Source organism: Pseudophryne corroboree, chromosome 12 (assembly GCF_028390025.1).
Source record: "Pseudophryne corroboree isolate aPseCor3 chromosome 12, aPseCor3.hap2, whole genome shotgun sequence".
NCBI classification, from domain to species: Eukaryota; Metazoa; Chordata; class Amphibia; order Anura; family Myobatrachidae; genus Pseudophryne; species Pseudophryne corroboree.
The window spans coordinates 125,069,568-125,083,197 of NC_086455.1; the positions used below are offsets into that span (position 1 = coordinate 125,069,568).

General features: G+C 46.2%; 2 protein-coding genes and 1 pseudogene across 5 annotated transcripts in view; 2 read left to right on the forward strand and 1 right to left on the reverse strand.

Annotated features, from left to right (window-relative positions):
• EXOC5 (exocyst complex component 5) overlaps positions 1 to 4,056 on the reverse strand; it is a 127,599-nt gene extending 123,543 nt beyond the window's left edge. The window contains exon 1 of the mRNA XM_063947977.1: positions 3,972 to 4,056. Within this exon, the coding sequence (XP_063804047.1) occupies positions 3,972 to 3,998 (27 nt within the window). The 5' untranslated portion in view covers positions 3,999 to 4,056. The remainder of the gene's footprint in view (positions 1 to 3,971) is intronic.
• The window catches only part of AP5M1 (adaptor related protein complex 5 subunit mu 1), an 82,726-nt gene continuing 70,650 nt past the window's right edge, over positions 1,555 to 13,630 (forward strand). Inside the window, exon 1 of one of the 4 annotated variants that reach the window (XM_063947981.1) lies at positions 1,555 to 1,631. The gene's annotated coding sequence lies outside the window, so the exon portion shown is untranslated. Of the gene's footprint in view, positions 1,632 to 4,073; positions 4,238 to 13,630 lie in introns of those variants that run through there. The other 3 variants (XM_063947980.1, XM_063947979.1, XM_063947978.1) reach the window with 3 other exon arrangements.
• Positions 2,193 to 2,311, forward strand: LOC134981946 (5S ribosomal RNA; annotated as a pseudogene).

The following is a 13,630-nucleotide window of genomic DNA, read 5'->3' on the forward strand; positions in this document are numbered from 1 at the left end:
TACAACAGTTCTCACCTACCGATTCTTTATCACTCACCAATTTCTACACCACTTTCACCCCAACTTAGCTCTTTTCCATCATTGAGGTAACAACGAGGTCCTAAACCAGTCAATTCCTTCTAATCATCTTGTCACCTCACTTAGCCCCCGGCACTAGAATCTTGCCCTACTTTTCAAAAATCTCATGATAATTATACTGTGCGAGTTCTATGAAATTGCAGCATCAAAATCTGCCTTCACGCAATCACTAGATCCTTAACCTCTATATATCAATTTATTTGTACTCTAAACTTAAACCCCGCCCAGTCAGACTAAAAAGTAAAGGTATTTCTTTTAATTATTGTAATTATTTTACAAATCAATAGCCAATATATTAATACAAAATTCAACACGCACCCATCCACAATAATTTCAAGGCAGCATTTACACCTCCGTGCATTCATCAATTCGTCTACCATAACACATCTTATATAATAACTAAAAGCACAAAAGATGTAATTATTGAATTCCCGGCCATAGTGAAACTGCTCCGTCTGTGGTCCTATTACTATGACTACCAAACAGGGAATTAGGCAGATCTCATGGTCCACACTCTCTACATTCATCTTCCAACCATCCCTCAAGCGGAAATAATGTTCATATACGCCACTTCCGGTCACGGAGTCAATACTCCGAGTATAACTGAATCACTTCGATCTAATAAGCCATTCCCTATCATTTACCTCACCTCTGTGTTAATGAACCGAACCCGCGATGAATCCTCCATGTATTAATTTTATTTTAAATTAATTTAATTTTATTTTCTTTACTACCACACACCTCTTATAATAACCAATCGCAGCAAAAAATATAGTCAGTGAATTTCCGGTCACGGTGAAATTGATCTGTTTATAGCTCTATCACCATGACTACCAAACAGGAAGTGAGGCAGCCTTGCTGGTCCACACTCCCTTCAATCATCCTCTAACCATTCCTCAAGCGGAAGTGATGCGCATATACGCCACTTCCGGTTACGGAGTAAATACTCCGAGTATATTAGAATCATTCTGATTTAATAAATTATTCCCCATCATCCACTTCCCCCCTGCGTCAATTGATGAAACTCACTATGAAACTTATTTAGCCGCGTACATAATCAAAAAAACTGTGGATGGGATACGCGCCACCTCCGGGTTCCGTAACCGGAAGTGACGCGTCACTACAATGTGAAGCGTCAGGACGCGTTATCGTCAGTTCATGTACGCAGGCCTCCGATCATAGGGCTTTCTCCTTGATCTCAGCCATCACAGTTAGGCTTTAATATTTATTAAGTCTCGATTATCCTGTTTTAAGTTTTAACTTAAAATCTCTGCAGGTATGCAAATTTACATCACATGATATAATCCCACATCACTTCCGCCCTTTTGAAACCGGAAGTGAGGTGAAGAGTATGGCAAGCATATCACATGATGTATACACATTTCCTGTTTTCTAGCGATTGGTCCTTATCTGAGACCACTTCCCCCCCCTTTGGCCTTAAATAGATAGCTTTCCACTATTTTCTCACACAGTGAACAAGCCACCTCAGGTGAAACGGCCGTCTGTGTTATGTAATGCTGAACAGTGCACGGTTCAGCCCACCATCTTTCCTGGTATCGTATCACCTATGTTAAATTTTGATATTTGATATTTAATTTTGATCTACCAACAGGTAATTTGCTAAATTCCCTTTTCTTGCCATTTTTTTCTTTTATTCTATGTCGATCATTGTGACAAACAAGTAATATACTGCATTATTGACATTCAGTTCTCCTTTTTATATTTCTAAAAACCTACCCCAGTTGCTCTAAGAGAAACAAATTCTCACTTAGGACAATATATGATTATATGATCCCTATCTTGGAACTTTGATTACTTAAGAAAACTTTAAGATATCTGTGTAATTCCACCCCTTTTTTCTACAAGCACAGGCAACCCGCCTCTCTCGTCCACTATCCATTACTATATGGTGCGGCGAACAACAGGGGGCGGGCCCTGTACTTAATTGTTTCCTATACCTCACTCATTCAGCACTCACTCATCCAAAAGGCCAGTCATTTAAATTCCTGGTAATACGACAACAACTGATAGACTGTGCATCCTAATGGATAGTAGAAGTGCTCTTTTTGGTATGTGCCAATAACCATACACTCTCTCATTCACAATCCATGTGATATTACTGCCATATCTCTCTGGTTACGCCCAATCTCGCCTGATCTTGGAAGCTAAGCAGTGAGGAGCCTGAATAGTACCTAGGTGGGAGACTACTAGGGAATATCAGGTGCAGTAATAGACACCTGTATCCAAATGTGAAAAGCAGAAGTGCTGGAGCAACCTTTGACCTTACTGAATTTCATCCCTCTTTTTCCCTCTCTTAATTGTCTGATCACAGACCTGTTAAATATATTATTATCTGTGTACATGAAACTGGAGTATTGGAGCAATAATGTGCATCTGATTTCAGATTTGCACACATCTCACATATATTATCCGATACGCTTATCACTGACGAGAAAGCTAGAATTGGCAATTTACCTCCTACTAGGATACCAGGATAAATTCATCACAATTGGCATTGGTCAATAGACCTATACCTCTAAGTTTACTAAAAACTGCTGTCACATCCTATGCCATTGTGATTCTTATCAGAAACTTTGTTTTCTTATGTAGAAATCAATTTTGATATTTTCATCTTAGGTGTCACTATCACCTCACTTATTACATCATTAAGAATGTTTATTTTCAAGTTTTTCTTTAACTATTAAAATCTCTCAGAATCTATTTTCAGATTTCCATGAGAACAGTAGAGAGAGATTCAGAATCTCCCTCCTTTTTTTGTCCTTCTCTCTTAGGACTATAGGTGTATATATATATGTGTGTGTGTGTTTGTCAAGGTACTATATTTTATCTTACTCTAATTAAAAGTTAAGTTTTATTTAAGCGTGCCCCAACATAGAGTCTCTCTTTTCCTCCTCAAACAATATTAAGTATTATTGACTCTGGGTGCACCACCAACCACAACAAACTCCTTGAATACCATTTACAGGCATCCCTTATGTAAATGCACTGTTGGTCACAAGGGACAAATTTCATAAAGAGCCCTTTACAAAAGATTAATTGTAGTCATGTGCGGCACCTAATCAATCCTTTTTCTGTTGACATACATTGTACACTGTCCCTGCATACTGTCACAACACCCTTGTATACTGTACACTGACCCGGCATACTGTCACACAACCCTTGTATACTGTCACAACATCCTTGTATACTGTACACTGACCCTGCATAATGTCACATCACCCTTGTATACTGTAAACAATACACTGACCCTGCATACCGTCACACCGCCCCTTTTTATACTGTACACTGACCCTGCAAACTGTCACACAACCACTGTACACTGACCCTGCATACTGTCACACCACCCTTGTATACTGTACACTGACCCTGCATACTGTCACACAACCACTGTACACTGACCCTGCATACTGTCACACCACCCTTGTATACTGTAAACAGTACACTGACCCTGTATACTGTCACAACCACCCCTTTATACTGTACACAGACCCTGCATACTGTCACACCATCCTTGTATACTGTACACAATACACTGACCCTGCATACTGTCACACCATCCTTGTATATTGTACACTGACCCTGCATACTGTCACACCACCCTTGTATACTGTAAACAGTACACTGACCCTACATACTGTCACAACACTTGTATACTGTACACAATACACTGACCCTGCATACTGTCACAACACCCTTGTATACTGTACACAATACACTGACCCTGCATACTGTCACAACACCCTTGTAGACTGTACACAATATACTGACCCTGCATACTGTCACAACGCCCCTTTATACTGTACACTGACCCTGCATACTGTACACCTGAATATGGTGGGGCCTTGCAGCAATACTCAAGCACCCGGACCTACCTCGAACAGTTCTGCGGTAGTGGCCATGTCGCCGTGTGTGTGCAGGGCGGGGATCGGGTCCCGGGCAAGTTCAGGCAGCGAACGCCATGTAGTTCCCGGGCGGAGATCAGATAGCTGCCATCCTCACCGGAAGTGACGCACGGACCGGAAGCGGAGCGCTCACAGCTGAGCTGCTGACTCCCAGGCGGGTGAGTCCGGAAGTGGATGGAAGTTAGCACAGCATCCTGGCTGCAGGACGGGAGGGTGAGGGCGTGTGACTGTCCCGGGTGAGGGGCGCAGCGGGAGCTTACCGTTATAGTTAAATGATATGTCCTCATTCTTTTCGGCTTTTAGGGTGGCTCAGTGGTGTTAAGCCTCTCATTCATAGCAGGGCAGACAGCCTGGCATTACAGTTGTGAAACTACAAGTGCCAGCGTGATCTGACAGAATAGTGTGCAACTGTTTAGAAATATTTTTATGGGATTTTTAGCTGCTGAGTGGGTGCACCCTGTCCCATTACCTGGAGGGCCTTATACATAGGTTTACCAGGACGTTCGTGGATTACACAGGTTTTGTGGCTAATTAAAACCTGGTGAAATGCAGTCTTGAAGTCAGCGTCATCCTCCATATCATGTTTACAGATTACTGTAACACACTTCTGCGTGTTACACACTCCTGCTTGAATGATCATGAATGCAGAGAGCCCCGAAAATAAAGTATTTGGTGAAAATTTAATTTCTCTATCGTCCTAGTGGATGCTGGGGTTCCTGAAAGGACCATGGGGAATAGCGGCTCCGCAGGAGACAGGGCACAAAAAGTAAAGCTTTTCCAGATCAGGTGGTGTGCACTGGCTCCTCCCCCTATGACCCTCCTCCAGACTCCAGTTAGATTTTTGTGCCCGGCCGAGAAGGGTGCAATCTAGGTGGCTCTCCTAAAGAGCTGCTTAGAAAAAGTTTAGCTTAGGTTTTTTATTTTACAGGATCACTGCAACGAGGGACTGAGGGGAGAAGAAGTGAACTCACCTGCGTGCAGGATGGATTGGCTTCTTGGCTACTGGACATCAGCTCCAGAGGGACGATCACAGGTACAGCCTGGATGGTCACCGGAGCCGCGCCGCCGGCCCCCTTGCAGATGCTGAAGTCAGAAGAGGTCCAAAATCGGCGGCTGAAGACTCCTGCAGTCTTCTAAAGGTAGCGCACAGCACTGCAGCTGTGCGCCATTTTCCTCTCAGCACACTTCACACGCAGTCACTGAGGGTGCAGGGCGCTGGGGGGGGGCGCCCTGGGAGGCAAATGTAACCTATATAAAGGCTAAAAATACCTCACATATAGCCCCCAGAGGCTATATGGAGATATTTAACCCCTGCCTGGATTCACTAAATAGCGGGAGACGAGCCCGCCAAAAAAGGGGCGGGGCCTATCTCCTCAGCACACGACGCCATTTCCTCTCACAGCTCCGCTGGTCAGGACGGCTCCCAGGTCTCTCCCCTGCACTGCACTACAGAAACAGGGTAAAACAGAGAGGGGGGGCAAATTTATGGCGATATTTTTATATATATAAAGCAGCTATAAGGGAGCACTTATTATAAGGCTATCCCTGTTATATATAGCGCTTTTGGTGTGTGCTGGCAAACTCTCCCTCTGTCTCCCCAAAGGGCTAGTGGGTCCTGTCTTCGTTAGGAGCATTCCCTGTGTGTCTGCTGTGTGTCGGTACGTGTGTGTCGACATGTATGAGGACGATATTGGTGTGGAGGCGGAGCAATTGCCAAATATGAGGATGTCACCCCCTAGGGAGTCGACACCAGAATGGATGCCTTTATTTATGGAACTACGGGATAGTGTCAACACGCTAAAGCAGTCGTTTGACGACATGAGACGGCCGGACAATCAATTAGTGCCTGTCCAGGCGACTCAAACACCGTCAGGGGCTGTAAAACGCCCTTTGCCTCAGTCGGTCGACACAGACCCAGACACAGGCACTGACTCCAGTGGTGACGGTGACGAATCAACCGTATTTTCCAGTAGGGCCACACGTTATATGATTTTGGCAATGAAGGAGGCGTTACATTTAGCTGATACTACAGGTACCACTAAACAGGGTATTATGTGGGGTGTGAAAAAACTACCTATAGTTTTTCCTGAATCAGAAGAATTAAATGACGTGTGTAATGAAGCGTGGGTTGCTCCTGATAAAAAGCTGATAATTTCAAAGAAATTATTGGCATTATACCCTTTCCCGCCAGAGGTTAGGGAGCGCTGGGAAACATCTCCTAGGGTGGACAAGGCGCTAACACGCTTATCTAAACAAGTGGCGTTACCCTCTCCTGAGACGGCCGCACTTAAAGATCCATCAGATAGGAGGATGGAAAATATCCAAAAAAGTATATACACACATGCAGGTGTTATACTACGACCAGCTATAGCGACTGCCTGGATGTGCAGTGCTGGGGTAGTTTGGTCAGAGTCCCTGATTGAAAATATTGATACCCTGGACAGGGACAATATTTTACTGTCGTTAGAACAAATAAAGGATGCATTTCTTTATATGCGTGATGCACAGAGGGATATCTGCACACTGGCATCACGGGTAAGTGCTATGTCCATTTCGGCCAGAAGAGCTTTATGGACGCGACAGTGGACAGGCGATGCGGATTCAAAACGGCATATGGAAGTTTTGCCGTATAAAGGGGAGGAGTTATTTGGAGTCGGTCTATCAGATTTGGTGGCCACGGCTACAGCCGGGAAATCCACTTTTCTACCTCAAGTCACTCCCCAACAGAAAAAGGCACCGACTTTTCAACCGCAGCCCTTTCATTCCTTTAAAAATAAGAGAGCAAAGGGCTATTCATATCTGCCACGAGGCAGAGGTCGAGGGAAGAGACAGCAACAGGCAGCTCCTTCCCAGGAACAGAAGCCCTCCCCGGCTTCTACAAAAGCCTCAGCATGACGCTGGGGCTTCTCAAGCGGACTCGGGGACGGTGGGCGGTCGTCTCAAAAATTACAGCGCGCAGTGGGCTCACTCGCAGGTAGATCCCTGGATCCTGCAGATAATATCTCAGGGGTACAGGTTGGAATTAGAGACAGATCCACCTCGCCGTTTCCTGAAGTCTGCTTTACCAACGTCCCCCTCCGAAAGGGAGACGGTTTTGGAAGCCATTCACAAGCTGTACTCTCAGCAGGTGATAGTCAAGGTACCTCTTCTACAACAAGGGAAGGGGTATTATTCCACTCTTTTTGTGGTACCGAAGCCGGATGGCTCGGTAAGGCCTATTCTAAATCTGAAGTCCTTGAACCTGTACATAAAGAAGTTCAAGTTCAAAATGGAGTCACTCAGAGCAGTGATAGCGAACCTGGAAGAGGGGGATTTTATGGTATCCTTGGACATCAAGGATGCGTATCTCCACGTTCCAATTTACCCCTCACACCAGGGGTACCTCAGGTTCGTTGTACAAAACTGTCACTATCAGTTTCAGACGCTGCCGTTCGGATTGTCCACGGCACCTCGGGTCTTTACAAAGGTAATGGCCGAGATGATGATTCTTCTTCGAAGAAAAGGCATATTAATTATCCCATACTTGGACGATCTCCTAATAAGAGCAAGGTCCAGAGAACAGCTAGAGATGGGATTAGCACTGTCTCAAGAAGTGCTAAAACAGCACGGGTGGATTCTGAATATTCCAAAATCCCAGTTAATGCCGACAACTCGTCTGCTGTTCCTAGGGATGATTCTGGACACGGTTCAGAAAAAGGTTTTTCTCCCGGAGGAAAAAGCCAAGGAGTTATCCGAGCTTGTCAGGAACCTCCTAAAACCAGGAAAGGTGTCTGTACATCAATGCACAAGAGTCCTGGGAAAAATGGTGGCTTCTTACGAAGCAATTCCATTCGGCAGATTCCACGCAAGAATTTTCCAAAGGGATCTGTTGGACAAATGGTCAGGGTCGCATCTTCAGATGCACCTGCGGATAACCCTGTCTCCAAGGACAAGGGTGTCTCTTCTGTGGTGGTTGCAGAGTGCTCATCTATTGGAGGGCCGCAGATTCGGCATACAGGATTGGATCCTGGTGACCACGGACGCCAGCCTGAGAGGCTGGGGAGCAGTCACACAAGGAAGAAACTTCCAGGGAGTATGGACGAGCCTGGAAACGTCTCTTCACATAAACATTCTGGAACTAAGAGCAATCTACAATGCTCTAAGCCAGGCAGAACCTCTGCTTCAGGGAAAACCGGTGTTGATCCAGTCGGACAACATCACGGCAGTCGCCCATGTGAACAGACAGGGCGGCACAAGAAGCAGGAGTGCAATGGCAGAAGCTGCAAGGATTCTTCGCTGGGCAGAGAATCATGTGATAGCACTGTCAGCAGTGTTCATCCCGGGAGTGGACAACTGGGAAGCAGACTTCCTCAGCAGACACGATCTTCACCCGGGAGAGTGGGGACTTCATCCAGAAGTCTTCCACATGCTGGTAACCCGTTGGGAAAGACCAATGGTGGACATGATGGCGTCTCGCCTCAACAAAAAACTGGACAGGTATTGCGCCAGGTCAAGAGATCCGCAGGCAATAGCTGTGGACGCGCTGGTAACGCCTTGGGTGTACCAGTCGGTGTATGTGTTTCCTCCTCTGCCTCTCATACCAAAAGTATTGAGAATTATACGGCAAAGAGGCGTAAGAACGATACTAGTGGTTCCGGATTGGCCAAGAAGGACTTGGTACCCGGAACTTCAAGAGATGATCACGGAAGATCCGTGGCCTCTACCTCTAAGGAGGGACTTGCTTCAGCAGGGTCCCTGTCTGTTTCAAGACTTACCGCGGCTGCGTTTGACGGCATGGCGGTTGAACGCCGGATCCTAAAGGAAAAAGGCATGCCGGAAGAAGTCATTCCTACTTTGATTAAAGCAAGGAAGGAAGTAACCGTGCAACATTATCACCGAATTTGGCGAAAATATGTTGCGTGGTGCGAAGATCGGAGTGCTCCGACGGAGGAATTTCAACTGGGTCGATTCCAACATTTCCTGCAATCAGGATTGTCTATGGGTCTCAAATTGGGATCTATTAAGGTTCAAATTTCGGCCCTGTCGATTTTCTTTCAAAAAGAATTGGCTTCAGTCCCTGAAGTCCAGACCTTTGTTAAGGGAGTGCTGCATATACAGCCTCCTGTGGTGCCTCCAGTGGCACCGTGGGATCTCAATGTGGTTTTGGACTTTCTAAAATCTCATTGGTTTGAACCACTAAAAAAGGTGGATTTGAAATATCTCACATGGAAAGTGACCATGCTTCTAGCCCTGGCTTCGGCCAGGAGAGTGTCAGAACTGGCAGCTTTATCTTACAAAAGCCCATATCTGATTTTCCATTCGGACAGGGCAGAACTGCGGACTCGTCCGCATTTTCTCCCTAAGGTGGTGTCAGCATTTCATCTGAACCAGCCTATTGTAGTGCCTGCGGCTACAAGTGACTTGGAGGACTCCAAGTTACTGGACGTTGTCAGAGCATTAAAAATATATATTGCAAGGACAGCTGGAGTCAGAAAATCTGACTCGTTGTTTATATTGTATGCACCCAACAAGATGGGTGCTCCTGCGTCTAAGCAGACGATTGCTCGTTGGATCTGTAGCACAATCCAACTTGCACATTCTGTGGCAGGCCTGCCACAGCCTAAATCTGTAAAGGCCCACTCCACAAGGAAGGTGGGCTCATCTTGGGCGGCTGCCCGAGGGGTCTCGGCATTACAACTTTGCCGAGCAGCTACGTGGTCAGGGGAGAACACGTTTGTAAAATTTTACAAATTTGATACTCTGGCTAAGGAGGACCTGGAGTTCTCTCATTCGGTGCTGCAGAGTCATCCGCACTCTCCCGCCCGTTTGGGAGCTTTGGTATAATCCCCATGGTCCTTTCAGGAACCCCAGCATCCACTAGGACGATAGAGAAAATAAGATTTTACTTACCGATAAATCTATTTCTCGGAGTCCGTAGTGGATGCTGGGCGCCCATCCCAAGTGCGGATTATCTGCAATAATTGTACATAGTTATTGTTAACAAATTCGGGTTATTGTTGAAGGAAGCCATCTTTCAGAGGCTCCGCTGTTATCATACTGTTAACTGGGTTTAGATCACAAGTTGTACGGTGTGATTGGTGTGGCTGGTATGAGTCTTACCCGGGATTCAAAATCCTCCCTTATTGTGTACGCTCGTCCGGGCACAGTACCTAACTGGAGTCTGGAGGAGGGTCATAGGGGGAGGAGCCAGTGCACACCACCTGATCTGGAAAAGCTTTACTTTTTGTGCCCTGTCTCCTGCGGAGCCGCTATTCCCCATGGTCCTTTCAGGAACCCCAGCATCCACTACGGACTCCGAGAAATAGATTTATCGGTAAGTAAAATCTTATTTTAAGGCACAAACTGAGTCTGAGCCGAAACGTTACTGTGCCCACACAAATACGGGCGTTGCCAAGTCTTTCTCGCACCTACGCTTACTACTGGAGAGCTGTAGCGGGCAGCTCACGTAGGCAAGGTGCACAGAGGATGTGTCAGTGGAATGGCAAGTGGTTGTGCCGAGCTGAATGTAAGCGTAAATACACCTATTTCCAGGCACATATTTAGAAACTGGTATATTGTAGGTGCAAGTCTAAACTGATGATGACTCATGGCAGACCAGGCGTACACCTATGGGTAGTCGCATCACAAGATATGTATAATATATACCGGCAAATATACACTTTTTTATTTAGCAGTTTATGCCCGCTGTACTTTCATCATCAGGCACATGGTGATCCTGAGATTTCTATTAATATACCCATATGTTCATCTAAAACCAGTCCCTGGACATGGTGGTGGAAGAAATAGACATGACTTCATTATGGTTTTCTTTGTTGCAATATATGGTAATAAACACAATGCTGTTCCGATTACAGTGCATCTTAATTATGTGTAGAAACTGAATTTGTTCATTCAAAATTCTTAAAAAACCTACCCTTGATCCAAACACTCGCTCTAACTACCGACCCATCTGTCTTCTCCCTTTTGCCTCCAAACTCCTTGAGCGTATTGTCTACAACTGCCTTACTTCCTTTCTTTCCTCACACTCACTGCTTGACCCATTCCAGTCTGGCTTCCGTCCTCTCCACTCCACTGAAACTGCCCTTACAAAAGTATGCAATGACCTCCATGCTGCTAAATCTAAAGGCCACTACTCTCTACTTATTCTCCTTTATCTCTCTGCTGCTTTTGACACTATGGAACACCCTCTCCTACTGCAAATCCTTCACTCCATTGGTTTGCGTGATACTGCCCTCTCTTGGCTGTCTTCCTACCTCTCTGACCTTTCATTCTGTCTCCTCTCATGACTCGACATCCCCCTCACTTCCACTAACTATAGGTGTACCCCAAGGTTCTGTCCTTGATCCTCTTCTTTTCTCTCTCTATACGTCCTCACTAGGTATGCTCTTTAGTTCTTTTGATTTCCAATATTATCTCTATGCTGATGACATTTAAATCTTTCTTTCTTCTCTGGACCTCTCGCCTGCTCTCCTCACTCGTATCTCCAACTGTCTCTGCTATCTCTGGATGTCCCATCGCTTTCTTAAACTTAACATGTCTAAGACCGAGCTGATCATCTTGCCTCCCCCCCCCGCATAACCTCACCTCCTACAATCTCATTATCTATTGATGGCACTATTATCTCCTCTAGCCCCCAAGTGTGCTGTCTTGGAGTAATCCTTCACTCCTCCCTCTCCTGCAAACCACACATTCAGCACCTCTCACAAACCTGCCGTTTTCATCTAAAAAATATTTCCAGGATCAGACCCTTTCTGACCCAGGATGCTACTAAGACCTTTATCCACTCACTGGTCATCTCCAGACTGGACTACTGAAATCTCGTCCTGACTGGTATTCGTGACAAATACCTCTCTCCACTCCAATCTATCTTCAATGCTGCTGCTCGGCTCATTTTCCTCACCAAACGCACTATGTCCACCTCTCATCTCTTACAAGACCTTCACTGGCTCCCCTTCCCTTTCAGAATCCATTTCAAGCTTCTTACACTCACTTACAAAGCCCTCACCCACTCCTCTCGCATCTACATCTCTGACCTTATCTCCCTTTACACTCCCACCCGTCCTCTTCGCTCTGCTAATGCACGCCGACTCTCCTGCCTACGGATTACTTCCTCCCACTCCTACCTCCAAGATTTTTCACGTGCTGCTCCCTTTGTCTGGAATTCCCTCCCTCTCCCCCTCAGACTCTCCACCTCACTTCAAATGGACTCTCAAGACCCACTTCTTCACCAAATCTCATCCTAACACTGTCCACGCTCTCTATGTACCCCATCTGTGTCACCTCGTCTGTCTACCCCTCCTCTTTAGAATGTAAGCTCTCACGAGCAGGGCCCTCTTTCCTCATGTGCTTATTCTTTTTCTTACTTTAATAATCTTCAACTGCAAAAAATCCAGCAGTCTTCTGACGCCTCATACTTAACGTCAGTGTCGTCTGCTGCTGTAGCTATGTTTATTTACCCTGTACTTGTCCTATATTTCTTTCAACTGTAAGTTGTTGTTTTCCTGTTTTGATTATTTGTTTATGTACTCTGTAATTGGGCGCTGCGGAACCCTTGTGGCACCATATAAATATAGGATAATAATAATAAAAATACTAAGGAGGATTCAGTTTTGATCAGTGTTCTACCGGACATTGCTGCAGTGTTCAGCTGCGCACATTACAGTATAATACAGCAAGCAACTGCACTCCTTTTCCTACACACCTCTATGGTGCAGGAGGGAAAGTTAGCAAAGATATAGGTGTGGTGTTCCCTCAACCTGGCCGTTCCAACAGCACTCTGTGCACATTGCCCCGAATGGAATACTCCACTAACATTTCTCTGACGTCCTAGTGGATGCTGGGGACTCCGTCAGGACCATGGGGATTAGCGGCTCCGCAGGAGACAGGGCACAAAAATAAAGCTTTAGGATCAGGTGGTGTGCACTGGCTCCTCCCCCTATGACCCTCCTCCAAGCCTCAGTTAGGTTTTTGTGCCCGTCCGAGCAGGGTGCAATCTAGGTGGCTCTCCTAAAGAGCTGCTTAGAAAAAGTTTTTAGGTTTTTTATTTTCAGTGAGTTCTGCTGGCAACAAGCTCACTGCATCGAGGGACTTAGGGGAGAGAAGTGAACTCACCTGCGTGCAGGATGGATTGGCTTCTTAGGCTACTGGACACCATTAGCTCCAGGGGGAGTCGGAACACAGGTCTCACCCTGGGGTTCGTCCCGGAGCCGCGCCGCCGACCCCCCTTGCAGATGCCGAAGATGGAAGAGGTCCAGAAGCAGGTGGCAGAAGACTTTTCAGTCTTCCTGAGGTAGCGCACAGCACTGCAGCTGTGCGCCATTGTTGTCAGCACACTTCACACAGCGGTCACGGAGGGTGCAGGGCGCTGGGGGGGCGCCCTGGGCAGCAATGTATAATACCTTTTTTATGGCTTAAAATACATCACATATAGCCCTTGAGGCTATATGGATGTATTTAACCCCTGCCAGATCTCACAAACTCCGGAGAAGAGCCCGCCGAAATAGGGGGCGGGGCTTATTCTCCTCAGCACACAGCGCCATTTTCCTGCTCAGCTCCGCTGTGAGGAAGGCTCCCAGGACTCTCCCCTGCACTGCACTACAGAAACAGGGTAAAACAGAGAGGGGGGGGGG